Genomic DNA, 20,257 nt, shown 5'->3' on the forward strand with positions numbered 1-20,257 from the left:
AAGGGCCTTGCTCAAGGGCCCAACTTGGCAGTCGTGGGATTTAAACCTGGAATTTTTCGAACCATAGTCCAGTGCCTTAACCACTGTGCTATCCCAGCATATTTATTTATTTACTTGGGGTTTTAGCATTTTAGGATTTCTTTCTCTCAAACGAGGTGCTAAAAGCATTGGGGGGAAAATGTTTAGATGGGTACAGTTTAAAGATAATCATAAGTTTGTGATTGCAGCTTTTCTTTTTAAAGTGATTCCCAAGCCATGATCAGGAGGTTGCATTGTCAGCAACAATGTGAGAAAAATCATGCCACCATCTGTGTCACTAGATGCTTATAAAATTTAAATTCAAATTTTACACATAAAAGATCCAGCTTAAGTGTCTGGAAAAGTATATTACACTAAATATGTATGTATATATCTAGTTCTAGTCAATCTAGTTGGTATTACTTAGTCATAGAGTGTGATTAATCATGATTAATCATAATTTTGAAATGATTGTGTAAAAATCGTGAAATGTTGCAATAAAGAAATGCATCAAAACTGGTTAGAGGAAAAATTATCCAGTTTCATCTCAATATCTCAAAAATTTACAATTAAGAAATTGTAAATTTAAATCTCTCGAATGGTAAACTTTTTACAGTTGCAATCATACAAACTACCAGTCGAAAGTTTGGACACATTTTGTAATTCCAATGGTCATTCCTGATGCTTATTTCTTTTTACACTGTAAAACAATGCTTAAGGTGTCCAAACTACATAATAATCTCCTCTGAACCGTTGATATTGAGATGTATCTGCTACTTCTGCTTTGTAAAGCTTCATAATGGCTCTAATCTGAGGTGCTGTTTGTTAATTGGTGATTTCTGAGGCTGGTAACTCTACATTAACTGACCGTTGTTACACTCTGCTCATGATTTTAAATTAGTAGCACCTGTTTGAGGTCGTTAGCTGTCATAAAGACACCTGTACACCCCACAATTAGCCAAAGTCTAAGTAGACTATCAATGATGCTAAGAATGGTGAAGAATCAGCCCAGAACTACACGGGAGGAGCTGGTCAAAGAGAGCTGGGACCATCGTTTCCAAGGCTACTATCAGTAATACACTAAGACAAAAAAATATATATATTACATTACAAAATATTATTTTTTTATAAAAAAATATATATTACACTATATATACGTACTGTTTTTTATAACAATCGGGTGACACAGACTGCGGCGTAGTCTTTCTCACATTGCGATGCAGTTCACAGATCCTGTTAGTACCCCAAGGTTGATTATTTTGCAATAACATGCAGGCACATTGTACTATTTATCCATTTTTAGTTGCATTTAATGTTGTGAACAGCAACACAAAACAAGTTCCTGTTATTACTTTTATTTATTTATTTTTTTGCTGTCTTACTCAAGATTACCCCCCCTTCTGAAATTAAAACGACCAAAAAAAGGCTTTATTTGTTTAGACAAACTACTGAATATGACGAAATAATAATGAGGAAATAATAATTCCGTCCCTAAGGCTTTACCTTGGTGTAAAACCTCAACTCTTAGACTCATCTGTGCGAACTAATGTCCTCGCTTAGTTCTTATTAGCTTGATATTGTCTATGTATGAATATTATACACGGTAGAGGTAGTGCATTTTTATAAATCTCGACTTCCTCTTCTCACAGATGGTGTTTTACCTGGATATTAGTGTCTTTCCCATCATCAACACATGATACACACCCTTTGGTGTGGGTTTTTAGCTAACAAGCCACTACAGCTTCCAAGAACCGCAGTGTGACACTTTGGTTTTTTTCACGAGCACAAACCCTTGTTGCCGTTACTCATTTTTTGTCACCAGTATGTTTTTTTTTTAAACGTAGTGTTTCAGTTTAATCAGCATTATTTCAACAGACAAAACTAAATCGTTCAAAAGAATTTTAAACTTTTATGGATATTATTTTATTTTAATAAAGGCAGGGATTAGGCAGTGCTAGGACTGCCTGTAAAGCATGGATATGTTGAACACAAAAAAATTTAAAAAAAATATATATAACTCCTGTTGAGAGTGGATCGAGGATGGCCCTGGATAGAGTATCATCTCTCTGAATAAGCTCTTAGTATTGAGCGTGCATGGGTTCATTATCAGGGCGCGGTGCACTTTAAAATTAAAAAATTAAAAAATAAATAAATAGCAGCATGTCCAAAATTTTCACCGTGCAACTCGTTCACCTTTTTCACTTAATTATGCAATGGCTAGGAATAATGAAACCTGATTATTTTTCCTCAATAATGCAGTAAAAGTGGACATTCCGGCCTCATTCTGTGCCAACCCACTGTACCACTAGCACCACATCCAGAACAGGAAACCAGCTTGTCATCTTTGCACTATTAAACAGCTATTAAGCTGGTGTGTTTGATTGCAGCAAAACAGGCTGACATTGTGCTAAATGTTTTTTTTATTTTATTTTATTTTTAGATGGTCCAGACGAGTAGGACGCTGCTGGAGAACTCGGACGGCGTCTACGAGAGGATACTACAAGTGCAGAAAGCAGGTGAGTTAGTGTTGATTACAGCGAGAGGGGTTTTATGACAGACTTTTTTTTTTTTTTTTTTTAAAGAACAAACAACAATTGGTGTTGCAGCTGTGCAGAAACTGAGCTCGAAGAGAGCTGGTCTAATTATGTGTTTAGGTGTTACGCAAGAGCCCCCCCCCCACACACACACGCTTTATGACATGTTTTATTTCTTTCCACGAGTGATAACCTGCTGTGAAAAGTTTTCAGGCAGACAATGTCTTCTCTGTTGGTTGCAGAAAGAGGTAAGTATGTATTGCTTGATCCAGCGCAGCAGTATCAAAGCCACACAACCTGCGACAAGTTAAACAGCCTGCAAACCGCAATCGGCGGAGACGAGCTTCAGTTGCGTTCACATGAAAGGCAATTGACACAGAAGAAAAGGCCACAGCGCATTTCATAAAGCATTAAGCACTCTGTGTTGTTTTTAAGTGCATCATAGAATTTGGTTTGAATTTCTGCTCTCGTGTTGTCTCGTCTCACGGGCTCGTTGTTGTTGTTGTTTTTCCTTTCGAGCTTCAAATAATGGAACAAACACGACGGATAACGAAGCACGGAGACGACACGGCAGCTTTGAGCTCCGTCCTGCTCTTCAACGCCAATAATAACAATAGCCTGAAGATAATTTCCATTCGTGTCACACAGGCTCGACACGTTGGCCTGCTACAGCACAACACCAAAGTGGAAACACGCTCACAGGCTTACTCTCCTCTTCATATTGCGTGTACAGTTTAAATATCATCATCCCGTCTAAAATGCACCAGAGATCTAGATTTATCAAGTTTATCATCTCTGATTCATGTATGATCAAACACGGATCGACATCCAGAAACAGTCCAAAGCAAGACATAAATATTTCAGATGCAAAAAAAGCAGTCACACATGGCCAGAAAGTGCTGATTAAGTTTCTATATGTCTTGCAGCTTTCACTGTAGATCCTGTCGTTGATTATAGTGAAGATTTCTCAAGGATTCCTTATTAAAAAAAAAAAAAAAACTTTAAGCTTCAGGAAGTATAACACCTTGAAGTAATGATGATAACTCTTACATCACACCACCCTGTTGTTGATTAGTTTCTTATGACATTATGCCCCCTTGTGTTTGTCTTATATAGTCATTAAAAAGTCATTAGATTTTTTTTTTTTTTTCAAAGTTTAGTTTCAAAGAGAGAGTTAGGAGGAGTATGTATTTGAATGACACCCAATCCTCCTTCCATCGACATGCTCACGAATCTCCGCCTCTAGGATGCTAATTAAAGTGAAGTTTCCAGAAAATTATTGACATCAGGTGCATCCAAACAAGAATACAAGTGTTTTTTTTTTGTGTGACTTTATTGTTTTTCCGATACAGTTGGACATGATAAGTCTTTTGGACACACCTTATTGTTCACTATTTTTCTGTTTAGTGATTTATTTTCTACATTCTAGAACAATACTGTAAGTAGCAGATACATCTCAATATTAACTGTTTAAAGGAGATTATTGTACAGTATATTTTCGTTGCCTTCAGCATTGTGTTACAGTGTAGAAATAAAAAAAAATTGAAAAGAGCATGAAATCACAAAGTGTGTCCAAACTTTTGACTGGTAGTGTCTATTTATATTTAAATATATAATATTTAAAAGTTCCAATGATTTGGTTAAAAAGTAACCTGCTCAACCGAACTGTGTTAAAATCCCTGACGAGTTTGGAAGAATATTCTTAAATAAGGCTTGCTAATGATGTGCACATCAGTAATAATTGACTCGGATCAGTTTAACCACACAGTACAATGCCACTTAAAAAATGTTTTTTAATCGAGGTGCATATACAGTAAGTACATTACCATAAGTCTTGATTGTTATGAATCCTTTTCTGCTCTGCACACGGATGGTGAAGTGAATGAAAGTACAACGCAAGTAATCAGGGTCACCCTCGTTCCCTGCAAATAATCCTGAGACTTATATGAAGCTTCTGCTGCAGTCTACACACAGCTAAATCTAGCCAGTATCTTTTAAGGTTACAGTGTATTCATTACAAATTTAACCTTTTTCAGTTTCCAGGTAGCCATGCACTTACAGTACAGTAATAGTATTAAATGATTAGTGCACAACCGTGTTATGAGCATGTGCACTTTTCAGCATTATAAGCAGGTTTCCAGAAATAACATACAACATGGAATGTTTATTTTAGGAATTGAACAATTACAATTAACAATCCATCATTTGAAACTCACAAGAAATTAACTAATCATTGATCGGAACCGCTGATCATCCCATCAATCCTGTTTACTTTTTAAGTCTAAAACAGGCTTTAATGCATCTTAGTTTGTGTAATAAACCTTATCAGTGGAGAGGTGCAGGGCAAGAAGTGAATGCCCTTTTTTTTTATCACCACTGTTTATGCGCTGCTGCTGTTGCTAGGTTACTGTGACTGGCAGCTGGTCTGGTCGGCAGAGACCCCTATTGATCCCGTCAGAACCTATGTAACATTCAGTCACTTTCCTCGAACAGACATTTCTTATTTTAATTAATTTAAATCGACAGGTTTGACTATTGGACGTGTAATATTTTCCATTTTTTTTAATATAAGATTAAACTGCTAAGACATAACTTTAATAAAAGCTACTCAAACAGATCCCTGTTCTCTGGATCCCTGTTCTCGTTCCCCCATCTAAAACATGCTGCTGCTTCGCCAAAACGAGATTCTGTCCAAAACGTTTTGTTTTGCATCCGTACATTTTCGTTTGAATTTATGCAGGTTTAGAAATAAAACTGTTAATTCAGCAGAGCAGGTGCAGCAGAGTGTTTTGTTAAAAAGCTTACCTTGACCTTGAAGTGCCTCGTTACAGGTTATAAAGTGTGAGAAAAAGAGTAAGAAATCAAACTATTATAATATGTAAGAAGTAATAACAGTAGTGGTGGTAGTTATGGGGGTAGTGCTGTAGGAGTAGTCTGAGGAGTAGTAACGGTAGTAGTAGTTGTGGAAATAGTGGTAGTTGAAATCGTGGTAATAGTAATGGTTGCAGCAGTTTTGGGGAGGGTGGGGTAGTAGTATTAGAAGTGCTAGCAATAGTAGTCTGGCAGGTAGTAGTACAGTTGACCCCAACCAAATTTGCAGAGGTTATGTCTAGGGTTGGGTATCAGTTGGGTTCTTTTCGATACCGGTGCCAAATCGATACTTTTAAAACGGTACCGGTGCCAAAACAGTGCCTGAACCGATACTTTACCAAAGCCACAAAATGATGGTGGATGACTCAAGAATACATTTTTATAAAACAAAAAAAAATTATGCTTAAAATTGAACAATATATTAAAAGTTTAAAGAATATATGAATATATAATTAAATACAAAAAACAACAACAACAAAACATAAGCCACCTAATCCAACTACAATAACCAAACCACTTCAAATTTTAGCAATTCCTTTGCAGAAATTTCACCATATTTGCAAATATTTTACAAATACTAATGTATTCGTTTGACCATGTGTTAGCATAAATGCAAGATTTGCATTTTTTAATTAACATTACATTAGCCTACGACTAACCTGCGGAAAGGCTGCTGTCGTCATTATAATCTGTGACTCCTTTTTTCTACAGTTGGTATGACTGGGGCTGGGGTTAACCCACACTGATAGTGTCAACTGTTGTCCGTAAGCTGTCAAACACGGTGCATCACTCTGCTTTTAAGTTTATTCCGTGTGCCCTCAAATGTTTCATTGGATTTGACGTGTTTCCCCCTTTACACGCAACTGCTGTAAAACATTTGCTGCACGTCGCGGTGTTGGAATCCTTTCTTGTGAAATATGGCCACACTTTCGACCGTTTAGTTTTGGGCATTTTAACAAAAGTTTCATTTAACAAGCTAAGATAGCGGTAGACCGCCTGCTGCCGTCAGAGCGAGTATGACGTGAGCTGCTGCATTCACGAGCATCTCAGATGGTTTCTCATTTCCTGATAATTCGTACTTTTAATTTTTTTAATTTAATCTAATAAACTATTCATCTACGAAAAAATATAAATCCAGAGAACAAATATTTAAATCGACAGTTCAGGCATTTAAGTGGCACCGAAATGACGCACCGAAATTCGCGTTCTGTTTCGGTCCGGTATATACCGGTTATATAGGTACCGGTGCCGTATTGCCGCCGGTTTTCGATACCCAACCCTATTTATGTCCACTGCGAATTTTGGATCTGGTGTAAAAAAAAATGCATATAAATGCCTAAAAATTTAGTTTATACCCTATAAAAATACATATATAAAATACTTAAATACGAAATTTCAATCACAGCTTAATACATTACCCTTAAAAAAGAATGTATACCTGTATACTGTACAGTACTGTAATGCAGTGTAGGTCGTATAATGTAAAATACCCAGATTACCCCTATAGTGAAGGTACCGCAGTTCAGACAAGCACATTTTTTTTTGGTTTGGTCGTGTGTTGTTTTTTTTTTTTTTTCATAAGTACTGTACAGTAAATAGACTAATAATTCACCGTGCCAAGCCGCATTTTCCTCTATGATTGCTATGTATTTTCTCTTTAGTACTAAAAAATGTATACAGTATTATATTTTATATGGAAATTTAGCAAAATTTTATTGCTTTACAAAATTTATGTTACAAAATTAGCATTAAAAAGCATGATAAATTATATATGACCATATTTTGTGTCTGTATGCGTGTGTGTACAGTGCGCATGTACAGTTTATTATAACCGTATATAAGCAAAAGAAAGTCTCATTAGAGAGGTTAAAATGCGCACAAACAGAAACACTTACCTGTCTGGATTTATTTTTACTTTTTTTAAAGGTAAAGTGAAGGTTAATTTGTTTTATTTTCACTTTAATATTTTGTATTAACTCTTTTTATGTATTAATTTTTTGGGGGGAGTGTTTTGAAATACACTTCCGGAATGAATTATGTTCGTAATCCAAGGTTCCACTGTATTAGTGGTGGTAATAGCAGCAGTAATAATAGTAACAAGAGAAATACAGGTTTGTTTCTTAGTCTTTTTTAAGCACCCACCAAAACACAATGAAAAACTCATTTATTCAACTCAGCATCTGTAAAGAAGTATTGAGTGGCGCTGATTAAAATCTTTGCTTAGAGCACAGACTCAAACACAGCAATGGACACTTAGAAAACAAACATGCAACTTTTTCAAACTCATATCACTAAAGACTATTTTGTTTAGTGCCATCTCACGGGTGCATCAGTGGCATTATGAGTAAGTTTAAAACTCTTTTTTTTTTTGCGTTATTTGCAGAAGAACGAGAACCCCGGGAATTTAACTAATGCCACATCAGTAGTTCTCCAGAGGGAAACAAAGCGATGTGATTATTACACACTTGTACAGCTTTGCCTCTCTGAATGATTCAGAAGGCCCTTGGGGTAATGTGGAATGCCAAACACAGACACGCTTGTTGCACCATAATTTCATCTGGATGCCTGGTGTCTCTTAAAATAATGCTTTGGACAGGGCGCAAAAGCACATTCGTGAGGAAGCTCAGTAACTCAGCGCTGACTAAAATCAATCGTTCACGATGAGACAGTTTTTTAAACCGATGTTCCAGCAATCGATGCACCAGAGTAATGAAACAAATCTGGGGCTTGTTCCCACACCATAGTACAACAGAACTGCCTGCTTAATTACAGTGCAGTCTCAACCACGTGGCCAGTACATAATGTTCCGTGGACGAAATGCGCAAGAAACTCTCCAAGAGCTCAGACTGATTGGGAAAAAAAGTTCAGATTATTAAAAGACATTCTGTAATGCTCAGGAACCATTGATCTCCCTGACAGCTCTGCTCCATCAGTGCTGTAGTTCATGCTCTACGTTTATCTTTTATTATATTCGAAAAGGTTTTTGCAGGAGCTGAGTGCAGGCCAAGAAGGGCAATGTGTGCCTGAAAAATTAGCAGATTACTAATTACAAGCACCTCAAATGGTCTGCTCAACACAGCAGTGTTAGTGTCACTGTTACCACTCAAAATATCGCTCCTCAGTCCCAATGTGTTTTATTAGGGTCCAAGCACTATGATATTAGCGCACATCCTACAGACACACACACTCACACTCTAGCCATGACAATGCTTTAAACTTATGCCATATTTAGTGACATCAGTGTCCTGGCACGCTCAGCTATATTTTTCTTTTATATCACAGTGATTTGTCAACAACTATGATTTCTCTTCTATTATTTATCACAGAACAAAACCTAACCCCTTTTTATTTATTTACAGTTATCTAAAACAAGTTAGTTCTCACAAGCTATACCTCTACCGGATATCACCGTATTCATCAATCTTACCCGGCATTACAAAGGGCCGACACTGGAGACTCCTTCCACAAATATTAAACACAGAGGAAATTGAGATTTTTTTGGTTTATCCAAACTCACTGTTCAGTTCAGATTTCTTTAAACAGCTTTTGCAGCAAATAGAAACCTATGGTGTCTATTTTTTTTTGTGAGGTTAGTGTTTCTTCTTTTGAGTTTGTGGACAATTGGTGCAATACCACAACCTACTGGAATGGAGTGTGCAGCAGAAGATCGGCAGTCTACCACTTATTCACAGCTTTAATATTATTGATTCCAAATGCTTACTTCATTCAATAACGCATCGGTTGATCTGTTTATTTTTAGTCGTAGATTATATAGAGAGTCCATCCTAGAAACTCCCAGTAGAATAAGTACATTAATAGTCAACACTGTCCAGTCTGAGGTGAGAATTTAACAGCACTGTGGGAGAACAGATATTATAGTCAGTATGTCGTTTGGTACTGTATATAGAGCTTGGGTTATGTAATCTGTGTTAGTGTTTAAGAAGTGTGTGGGATTTAGTCACAGGGTTATATCGTGACATGTTCTTAGCCTCAGTGTTTAGGGACACTTTGACTTGTCCTTGTTCTTAACCCGCTTTCGATCCTCATTAAAGGATATACACCTTTATGTCAACTGGATTTGAGGGATCAATATCCACCCTTAATCCATCTTCGACAGCTAGTTGTGTGAAGCAGTTTTATGAAAATGTGTGAAAATCTCTTTTATTACGAGAGGAATGTCGCACAAGTTTGGTTTTGGCAGTCATGGCGAGACTGAAATACACACTCGGTGTATATTTTTTTTTACTTAAATTTGTACACTAAACAGGTAGACTGCTCTGTGTGTGTGTGTGTGTGTGTGTGTGTGTGTGTGTGTGTGCTCGCAAGAGATTTTCATTGCTCCTTCGAGGTGTGCGACTCTTCACAGAGCGCGCATTCATGGCTGAGCCGTGTCTGAATTATGCGTGGATTTTTTTTTCCCACTCTCGTCCTACAGTATGTTGCTAGGCAACTCCTACCACGAGAGGCATGTGCTGCCAGCCCCAATCCTCAGCACAGTCACGCGCTATTAAATCCAGCAGCACCTCTTCCTCACACTCATGCACATCATAGAGGTTAAAGGACATTAGACACAATCAGCAGACATGACGCGCTACGTTTATCGCTTGAAAACGACGTCTCCGTCTTGAGATAACGATCGATCGCTGGCTCTCATCACCCACATGATAGCTTTGGTCTTTTAGAAAGTCTGCCAGAGGCCAGAGTGGATGTCGTTTGTGTCATAGTGGACCCCGGAGTTATTTATATATGCATTTGCTTTTTGTTAGTCCTACACACACACAGATCTTCGAGTTGATCGAAACAGACTTGACGTATTACAAAATATTAGAAATCATTCTCTTCTATCATCAAGGCATAACCGCTGTGGAAAAGATGATGGAAACAAATGCAAATAGCTCTCGAAGTGACACACCCGTTCTATATTTCCTGCTTCAACACTAATGCAGCTTGACAGGATTCCATGTCTTTTCTGCTGCGCACACATTTTCAAGCTCATTTTCCTTCTGCCTTTGTTTCCCATTCCTCTCTTTTTTGTTTTGTTACCGTATGAGTGTATCAGCCACCAGTTTGTCATGTCACTCATCATATTACAGCTTTCGTTCGCCCCGAGTGCTCAAACTCCTGATTTCAGTTCCCTGCTGGACGTTAAATAGTAAATACAACACGGCCGAGTGGAGACACATGACTGCCACTAATCTTAACCGATGTAATAACCTTTCATTCTGTAATACGATGTGGAAAGAACATTGAGTAATGCTGGTGTGCCCATGCAGGCAAATATAGGCAGTCGCTTCAGTGTGCAAAAACGTCTGTTCACACACTGTCAGAATGTGACTTTAGACGAGTGCTTTGAAAACGCCTGTGGATTGTCACTCATGCCACCTATAGCGTGCTAGCTTGCTAGCTTGGGCAGCTTGTGTTTTTTTTGTTTTTTTTTTTGCTCGACTGTCAGCAGACGTTTTCCAATGTCTGTGTGAAGTGAGGTGGGTGGACTGCAGACACTTTTGAAAAGTGCTACTGCTGGCATGCTTTTTTTTTTTTTTTTTTTTTAGGAAATAAGTTCAACTACCAAATTTTTTACTTCTTGACCAAACAGGTTGCAAATTGGGAGTTCCCAATCTATCTATACATATAATAAACATATTAATGAAAGTTATTTGTGATAAAATAATTTGGCGGGATGTAAGATGAGTAATAGAACACATCAAGATGATTTAGAAAATTTTTGTCTGTCTGTTTGTTTGTTCAACCATCACGTAAAAACTACTGAATTAATTTTAATAGGGTTTTCCCAGGTGTATTCATCAGAATTTGAGGTAATATATAGGCTTGGTTTCATCACAATCGGCCCACAGCAAAAGAAGATATGCTACTTGGAATTTTAAATGGAAAACGCCCTTATATCATAAAAAAACGACCTTGAATGAAAAATCCTTAGTTTAATACTAATTTTTAATACACTCTTATAAGTGTGCAGTTGAAAACTACTAATTTAACCTTCATTCTGCGCACTTTATAGTAAAACGTGCAATTTTTAGTTCATTCCAAAATTTAACACATGCCGCTGTATATTTTTTAATACGTGCTTATAAGTGTGCAATTAAATTCCACGCAAGCAATTTCCCAGCCACATCTAGAATATAATAAGAAAATATTGAGATGTACGCAATAAAGAAATATTTCTTTACAAATATTCCTTTGTAACGGAATATCTAAAGTGGAACATATAATTAAGCAGGATCACACAAGAGCGAGTGCTGTTGTCACGAATATCAGTACGGCTGTGGTACAGTAGTTTATAATTAGTTTGTTTATTTTAACCAGTTATTGTGATCTACCAACACATATCCTTCCACAAGTGGCAGAACTAATTAACTAACGAGTAAACCATGGAGGTGTTTTTTATTTATTTTCTTTATATTTTTACTCATTCTGCTTTACAATACCAGATCCGTTAACTTTCAGGTTCCGTAGGTAAATCCTATTTAGCGTTAAACGGAAAGCTAATGTTTGACGTAGGATGTACAATCCCATGTCTCACACGCCTAGTAGGGCACTTGAATACCTGTAGGGTCACAGATATATTTGGGATTCAGCCTTGTGTTGGAAGCAATACCACACTCGATGCTGGGCCGTTGTGCTGAATATTAGCATGGCTGTGATCCCTTCATCACTCAAGCTGCACCCTTATGCACCATGTATCACAGCTGTGCTAATATGCAAGCACAACAGCACTCCCTCTCGTGTGGTATTAAATAAATGTACATTTTTTGCAAGCTGTTCTGTTAGGAGTATCACAGCAATAACATAAGAAAAATACAGAAATAGGTAAACAATCCACTTCTGGCTTGTAAGATTAACTTACTATGTTACACCATACTGTCTGTTACACATACTGATTGTTTTCTATACAAGTGCACAGCAAGTGTTATATGCCTTGTTCAACCCTATAACCCTTTATTTAATCCGTTCTGCTCAACATTTTGGTAAAGCACATTTTGAGTCAGTATATGACACGGAAAAATGTGATGAACTTAATGTGATTGAGCCATCTCTACCACTTGTTTAAGGAATGCAAAGCCATATATTTATGGATATTTCCCCCCTGATTTTCTCTTAATTTATTCGTATGCAATCCCTCCTCGTCACTATTAGGATCCACCATTAGACTACTACTACCAGTTAGTTACACACTATCATGTGTATTTCCTCCGAACCACATGACGCCAGCCAACGGCATATTTTCAAACTGCTCACTCACGCACTGTTGTGGGTGGCGTAACAAAATCCGAGGACGCTATCTGCTTCTTCTTCTGCTTGCGTGAGCTCACAGACGCCCCTCACTGGCTGTAGTGCCGTAATTTATGTAAGAACGCTAAGTTCCTCCCATCCCACCCTTTCGAGAGTGCTTGGCCAATCAGCTCTCTCTCTCTGCGGGAGGCTACAGCATCACCCGGGAGTCGAACAAGCGATCTCCAGGTGATAGGGTGAGCACTTCACCACTGCCCCCCTGAGACTTACACTTTTATCTTATTATACAGCTGAGTTTTAAGAACCTCTTGCTCAAATGCCTTACTTGGTGGTGCTGGGGTTTGACCCTGGGACCTTCTGATGGCCAGGCCAACACCTAAGCTACCCCTGACCTCGCAAAACCTTTGCATTTAATGTGACTTCTTCATTTTTCAATATTAAAACGTCCCTACCCTGAGGTAGGTTTTCATCTTGCTCATTGAATCTAAGGAAGAACTGAACACTATTTTCCTGTTTTCCTTGTGAATCTTTGCAGACACCAAAAACAAAAGCAAAAATGTCATTAAATATTACACAGTTCCAACTCCATACCCACAGCAGAGCTAGTTATTATTATTTGAATGAAAATTATATAATCCTGTGGTGTTTTTTTTCCCTCTCTTCAGCTATGGAGTTCCACGAGAATCTTCACGACATGGCGGTGAAGGAAGGTCTGAAAGGCAGAAAGCTCCACAAAGCAGTGGAGAGCTTCACCTGGAACATAACTATACTAAAGGTGACCACTGCTGAATGTACTACACCTCTTTCTTTTCTCCTGTTTTCTTCTCTCTGACCTTTGCCACGTTTTTTTTTTCTTTAACTCCCTCTCCTTTTCTTTCTCTTTTTCTTCGCCCCCACATTTCCAGTCACTCTTACTTTATACTCCGCCTTTTTCTGAACTGACGAAGGCTACACAGTCTAGAAGTCACCAACGCCTCCTCTGCAGTACAGCACCTGAAGCAGGTGCTATTTATGAGAAGCCGTTTCTAAATAACCGGCATCAACAAACACAGCTGTTAGCATACTGTTTTTTGTCCTGGTCAAGTTAGATTACTGTAAATGAGCAGATAAAACTGATTTTAAAGCAGATTTTTTTTCTAAGGAGGACTACTGAGCATACTGGAGTATCCACTTGCCCAGTGGAATGATAATGAAATTTTTTTTGTCATTTTATGGCTTACTGAAGATATAGTTTTGCAAAAGTTGTAACTTTTCCCATGGTTTTGGTGTAAAAAAAAATATAGATTCCCAACAAAATAATCATGATCCCTATTCAGAAGAAATTAAACAGCTGCTTTTTAGAATAATGCAGAAGAACAGCTGTTTCACTTAATCATTAAAAACCTCTCATAACAGATGTGGACATAAAGTGGACAGTGACTGTTCCTAAAGATTTAGGACGTTTACACTTGACTCCAAAGTCTGGTTTATTTTGATTAGTGTGAACACCCCCGAAAGGTGCTCTCGGGAACCGATCCGGCGTACTCGCGCACGGATCGAATCAGATATGGAAGCAATCGTATCTGTTTGAACGCGACATCATCAGTGCTGTCTGTCTTCTCTGAAATCTCTGTATGCACACGTAGCACGCAACAATCTCATCCTTTGACGCACATGACCATAGCTGATAGATTAGGAAGGCATGTGAAAGATTAACTTTCTATTTATAATTTTTTTTAAATATCATTGGTATTAGGTATCTCAAAGATTAACTTCCTGGTTCTCTTCTTTGCTTGTATTTAATGGCAGCTCACAAACCAAGTAGGTGTGTACTGCCACCTGCTGTATCGAAGAGTGTAAATACGCAAGTGTGCAATCGTTCCTGAGAACGGTACAGATTGTGTCTATTCTAAAAGTCTGAAAAATGATTTGTCCTTCCATGGCTTTGTGGTGTAAAGTAATACACTCTGGTTTTTATGTTAAAAAAATAGATTTCCTCAGAAATCCAGCTTAAATGATAACGTACATTTCTGTTTTATCATCCCACCAACATGATCATGATCCCCAGTCAGCAAAATGAAACAGCTGCTTTTTAGTGTGTTTTAGGATAACCGCTGGAGAACAGCTGTTTCACTTAACCGTTAAAAACCTGTCATAATAGATACGGACATAAAGCGGACAGTGACCGACCCTGGAGATTTAGTTCACTTAGAATCAAAAGTTTAATGCTTTGCCTTGTAATTTAATCTACTTAATGCTGAATATACCATCAAGCCTTTCGACTGTAATAATGACTACTTAGCCCTTAACACAAATCACATTTGCATGCCCTAATTAAACATTACACCCTGCGCGAAAGCTGGCCTGTGTGTTGCCCTTACGTTTCCTGTAAGGTCATTCCTGTTGTTTATTCTGGCAAAGAGCTTTGCCAGACTACATAATTAATTAGAGAGCGTGGCCAGAGCAAGCGAGACTGTGGAAGAGTTTTAGGTTAATCGTCAGTGAAATCTGTCAACTCTGCAGTCGGTCCAAGTGCGTCAGCACTGCAGCGTCTTGTTAGATTGGATGGATGTTATAAAAAAAATATATTCATTTGACAGTTCCAGAAATGAGTCTGCCTAAAAATTTTCTTTTTTTTTTTTCATTTCTTATTAAGTTACACATATTTGTTTTTGCTTAGCCAGTTTGCAAACTGCATTCTGTTCCCCTAGGGATACATAAAATGTCATAATGATCTCACTATTTTCGTAATAGAACAATAAAAAAAAATCTTATTTGGGTTTTGGTTTTTTTTTCGTCTGATAATTCTACCACATTACAGCTCCCTCTTTTCTTTTACCCGACGGTGATTCTCTGAGATGCTTTTCTTGTTTGTTAAAACGATTCTATGCCACTGACCATTTCGGTGCTGTTTCTCCAGGGTCAGGCGGACCTGCTGAAGCACGCGCGGGCCGAAGTGCTGGAAAACCTGAAGCAGGTGCATTACGCCGCACTCACCTGCAACTTAGCCAAAGGGGTAACGTCGTCCGGCTCCGAGTCCAGAACCAACCGCAGTCTGGGAGCCATTTCGGAGCGGGCGTCAGGAGAGGAGGACGTCAGCGACGATGATTACGATGAGGAGAACTGAAGGCGTTATAAAGCCCTACTGAGAACTGTGACGTATCAGAGGAAAAAGTAGAGTAATCTACTAATAAAGAGGAAATCAGGCTGTTACACAATCAGTGTCTCTTCTACACGTTTTTTTTTTTTTTTTAGTCTTTTCCAGTATCATTCCATACCTGTTGGGCCAAAGTGTGCCTCAACAAGCCTCGTTAAATCCCACCCCACTACCCCAAACCCAAACTTTCCTCACCCAAACTCAGGGTAGTCTAATAGGACTACTTTTATTTCTGGAGCCTGCTGATCGCCTTGCTCGCGTGCTGGCACAGTGTCGTGATTCACTGCAGTGTTGAACTTAGACGAGCACTTATAGAGCCTCGCTCCGGGGTCCACCTATAAGCACAAACGCAACGGATTTTCGAGGACCTGAACCTGGAGCCGTGAAAAAGAAAGAAAGAAAAGAAAGAAGACGAAAAAACGCAAGAACGAATGAGTCGAGCTGTTTACAAAAACAAACTTAAGTCATGTTCTGTCTGCCAAAACAGTATGTGTATGTATGTAAGATATAAATATATATATGGAGATCTGTTACCTTTTTTTTTTTTTTTTGCTATGTGCACCATTTTATTGGAGGAGATTTATTTTGTTAAGATAATCAGCTGTGTTTTAAAGAGAATATTTTATTCGTCTAAAAAGACGAGCAGGAAGGAGAAATGTATTCCACTCGTAGGCAGTGTTGGGAGTAACACGTTACAAAGTAACACGTTAGAGTACTCGGATTATTTTTTTGATGTAACGAGTAATCTAACGCGTTAGGTCCGCCATTTAAGTACTCAGTTACTTAGTTATTTTTTCAAAAATGTAATCCGTTATTCAGACAATTTATGTAATCCGTGAGCCAGACAGCAGTCATTCCCAAGCTATTAGTAGTAGTAGTAGTAGTTAACAGATCATGGGCCAAACTTCACGGAGTGATAGTATATAATTATAAGGGTCTTGACTAAAACAACATGCATGAGGAATCACAAAGGAGTTTTTTTTATTTTCTGCAATGGAAAAGTACTCGAACTAGTTACTTTAATCAGAAAGTAACACTGTGATGTAACTGATTACTTTTTAAAGACAGGAATTTTATAATGTAATTAGTTACTTTAAAAAGTAACGTCCCCCAACACTGTTCGTAGGTCATTCCATGAAACACACGTTACCTTCAGACAACAGCCAGGTGAGGAAATGTGTGTTAGAGGTATATGGGTAAACTCCTAGTCAGCGTTACTGTCACAGGTACAGTTAGAGTTTCTGGGGAAGAATTTGCTTACTGATTTGCTAGAAGGAAAGAATCCTTTTCATGTGTTTTGCCTAAGCTAAGCCTGCCTGACTACGGCACACGAGTCTGTCGCCTTTGCCAGTGTTCACCCCCTGCCTCGTCTCGTCGGTCTTTTCAGTGTGCCGGTCTACTGTCGGACCCAGCGAACCACTCCCTTGCCAGTTTCCATCACGATACCGAAACATCAAGGAATGAAAAAAAAAAAAAAAAAACTATGTTGTTTGATACAATTCAGTGCTGTAAAAGTCGGTGTCTTTTTAATTGTAGTTCAACCATTTATACAAGTAGGGGAAGCGGGTTAGTTTTGAAAACAAGATATCAGTTTTGTTTTAACCCCCGTGACTTCCTGAAAGCTCTGAAATAAACCGTGTTGAATAAAAACAATTCATTCTGTGTGTTACTTTTTAAATCATGATTTTATCTTAGACAGGGGAGGAGAAAAGCCAGTGCTTATAGGTAAGGATCGTTTCACTTTCAGTACCGGTTTTTCAGTATTCATATTCCAACTAAATTCATTGTTGACTTTGGTATGTGTTTCATTTCAACATGTATAGTGATGCAGCGAAAAGATTTTCTTTTTTATTTTATTCACGTTGTCCAGATTCTGTTGAACTTGTTCGTAGAATTCTGTGGAAGTTATTTTAAAACTTGGAATTTTTTTTTAATGAAGCTTAACGCTTTTTTTCTGGCAGTTAAATCAGACTGCATGTGATTTAGTCTGCTTTCAATTAGTTTTTCAAGTCTGACTGGTGAGTCAACCAGCGCGAACGTCATACTTTTCGCTTTGTTCGATTTTTGGTTTGCTCTCACAAAGAAAATGTACTCAGAATATTCATCAGAAAGACAGTAAAAGTAGTAAAAGTTTTGTGAGACGGAAAACTAGGCCGTATATCTGGAACAAATAGCATTTCTTCAAACCTACAACAAAGTCATTTGGCAGTTTAAACCTTGTGTCCCAATTCTAATATTTCTACAAATCATGCTGCTCATATCCTTAAACAAAAAGTACACAACTGCATGCTGTACAACAACTGCATGTTTCGATTCTCTTCCTCCACCTGGGTCGAATCTGGTTCGAAACACTTCCTCCTTGCTGTCAAAATTAGCGAATTGGGATCAGGCCGAGACCAGCTCGCTCAGACTCTGTTCGTTGTGTGCAGGTTGTTTTTTTTTCACATCTGAGTGTTATTGCTGCGTTCTCACCTGCATGAGGAACCACCAGGGTTCCGTTTGAACCGACTGATTCCTGCGTATGTGAAATCACACCTCTCTTTTTGGAATGCATTCTTGGAACACGAGTCTCATCAACTTGTGACTACACGCATTATAAACTAGGAAGCATGCAGCATGCGTTTCATTTATTAATTTTTTTTTTTATACAAGAAGGTAGATACAGTATCAACTGCCTCGGGTGCAGAAGATAACAGCCTTTTTAGTACCTTTCAAGAACTAACAAATCAAAGATGGTTCCCTTTTTTTAATGTAACTTTAGCTGCAAATTACTTTTAGCGGATTGGACAATGTACCGTATCTAAAATAATAATAATAATAATAATAATAATATATATACTGTATATATGATACCCTCTGTAATAAGGGTATCAGTAATGGAGGAAAAAATGAAGTTAAAATGTAAATCAAGCTATGATGTAAAAAGTCATTACCGACTAGAGAGATGAGCAAGGGGGAAAAAGAAAACAGCCATTACAACATAGAAAACTGAACTCTTAGTTCTTGTGTCAGCATTTTTGATGTTGTTAAGTACTCAGTGATGACACCGTTGAGAAATGATGCACACACACACACTTTCTCTCCACCTGGCTTAACCTCGAGGCAATTAGCTGAATAACACTTGGCACGTACTTGTGAGCTTGCAAAACTGTCGTGATAAATAATAGATGTGATGAAAATCTCAAACTGATTTTTATCAGCCCAGGTGGAAGCAAGGCAGGCCTTTACCTGACTGATCTGAGACGTCTATAGCCATCAAAGAGGATCAGAGCAGATCTGGCAGGACAAACTCACTTCTATTGACCGCAGTGCTGTTCATGACGGGCCGCTGGGGAAACAGCCTGCGGTTGTCTGGATAAAGCTTGCTGTCACTCTGAATGGAATCACACACCGCTGTCTACTGTCATGTGTTTGTGTGTGCCACTGAGTGAGCATTTACCCTATTGCTCTGCCTGCCTATACTGTATGAGCCACAGTGATGGAGGAGATGCTAATACAGCACTGTTCTGTATACTGTATATAAACTAATAACTTTGACCTTTTGAAGATAGCTTTTTAAAGGCCTAAGTCTTATCTTGAAATTTACCACATTTTTACTCTGGATTTTATTTCAGCACGGTGGCTTAGTGGTTAGCACTGTTACCTCGCACCTACAGGGTCCGGGTTCGACCTACACCTCGGGTCAGTGTGCATGGAGTTTACATGTTCTCCCCGTGCTTAATGGGTTTCCTATGACAGTCCAAAGACATGCAGATTAGAAATGAATGAGTGTTTGAGTGTGTGCCCCTCCCCTATGTGCCCAGGGTGTACCCTAAGATCCAGGAAAAAATGATATAGATAAGTGTCTTGATGCACATGGTCAACTGTAGTAGTTAGTAAGTAATCAGTTGCTTCACTTCTAGCTTAAAATCCTTACTGTTAATGGGTGTCACTCCTCCCCCTGCCCCAGTGTGGGAACCCACATTGGTTTGGTCTTGGTCTTGTCCTATTCTTATCCTGGCTTGGTCTCAACCCTATAAATACTTGGTCTTCTCCCCTAAAGACTTTGTCTCGGTGGGTTAAAGACTTGGTCTTGGCCTGTTGTTATCCTGCCTTGGTTGTAATCCTATCAAGACTTGGTCTTGAGCCCTAAAGATTTGGCTTCAACCCTATAAAGACTTGATCTTGACCCCTAAAGACTTGAAGCATTTTCACACTAGGCACAATTGATTTATACTGTGCTCCACTCCCCATTTGGTCAGCATTCACATTATTTTTATTTTCCATCCTCTTTGCTGCAGCAGGTGGTACTGTAGTATCCACATGATGTAAAAACAACCTTGGTCTTAACCCTATAAAGTGTTGGTCTTGACCCCTAAAGACTTGGTCTAGTCTAGGTCATGATACACTTTTATCCTTGTCATGGTTGTCTCTCTTATTCCTGGGTATTATTCTTGTTGGGTGCCGT

At 38.4% G+C, this 20,257-nt stretch overlaps 1 protein-coding gene across 1 annotated transcript in view; it reads left to right on the forward strand.

The window, feature by feature from the left end:
- Positions 1–17,457, forward strand: part of LOC128513977 (inactive phospholipase C-like protein 2) — a 59,183-nt gene extending 41,726 nt beyond the window's left edge. The window contains exons 4-6 of the mRNA XM_053487571.1: positions 2,459–2,534; positions 13,340–13,449; positions 15,574–17,457. Coding sequence (XP_053343546.1) covers positions 2,459–2,534; positions 13,340–13,449; positions 15,574–15,780 — 393 coding nt within the window. The 3' untranslated portion in view covers positions 15,781–17,457. The remainder of the gene's footprint in view (positions 1–2,458; positions 2,535–13,339; positions 13,450–15,573) is intronic.
- The last annotated feature ends 2,800 nt before the right edge of the window (positions 17,458–20,257 follow it).

Source organism: Clarias gariepinus, chromosome 26 (assembly GCF_024256425.1).
Source record: "Clarias gariepinus isolate MV-2021 ecotype Netherlands chromosome 26, CGAR_prim_01v2, whole genome shotgun sequence".
NCBI lineage: Eukaryota > Metazoa > Chordata > Actinopteri > Siluriformes > Clariidae > Clarias > Clarias gariepinus.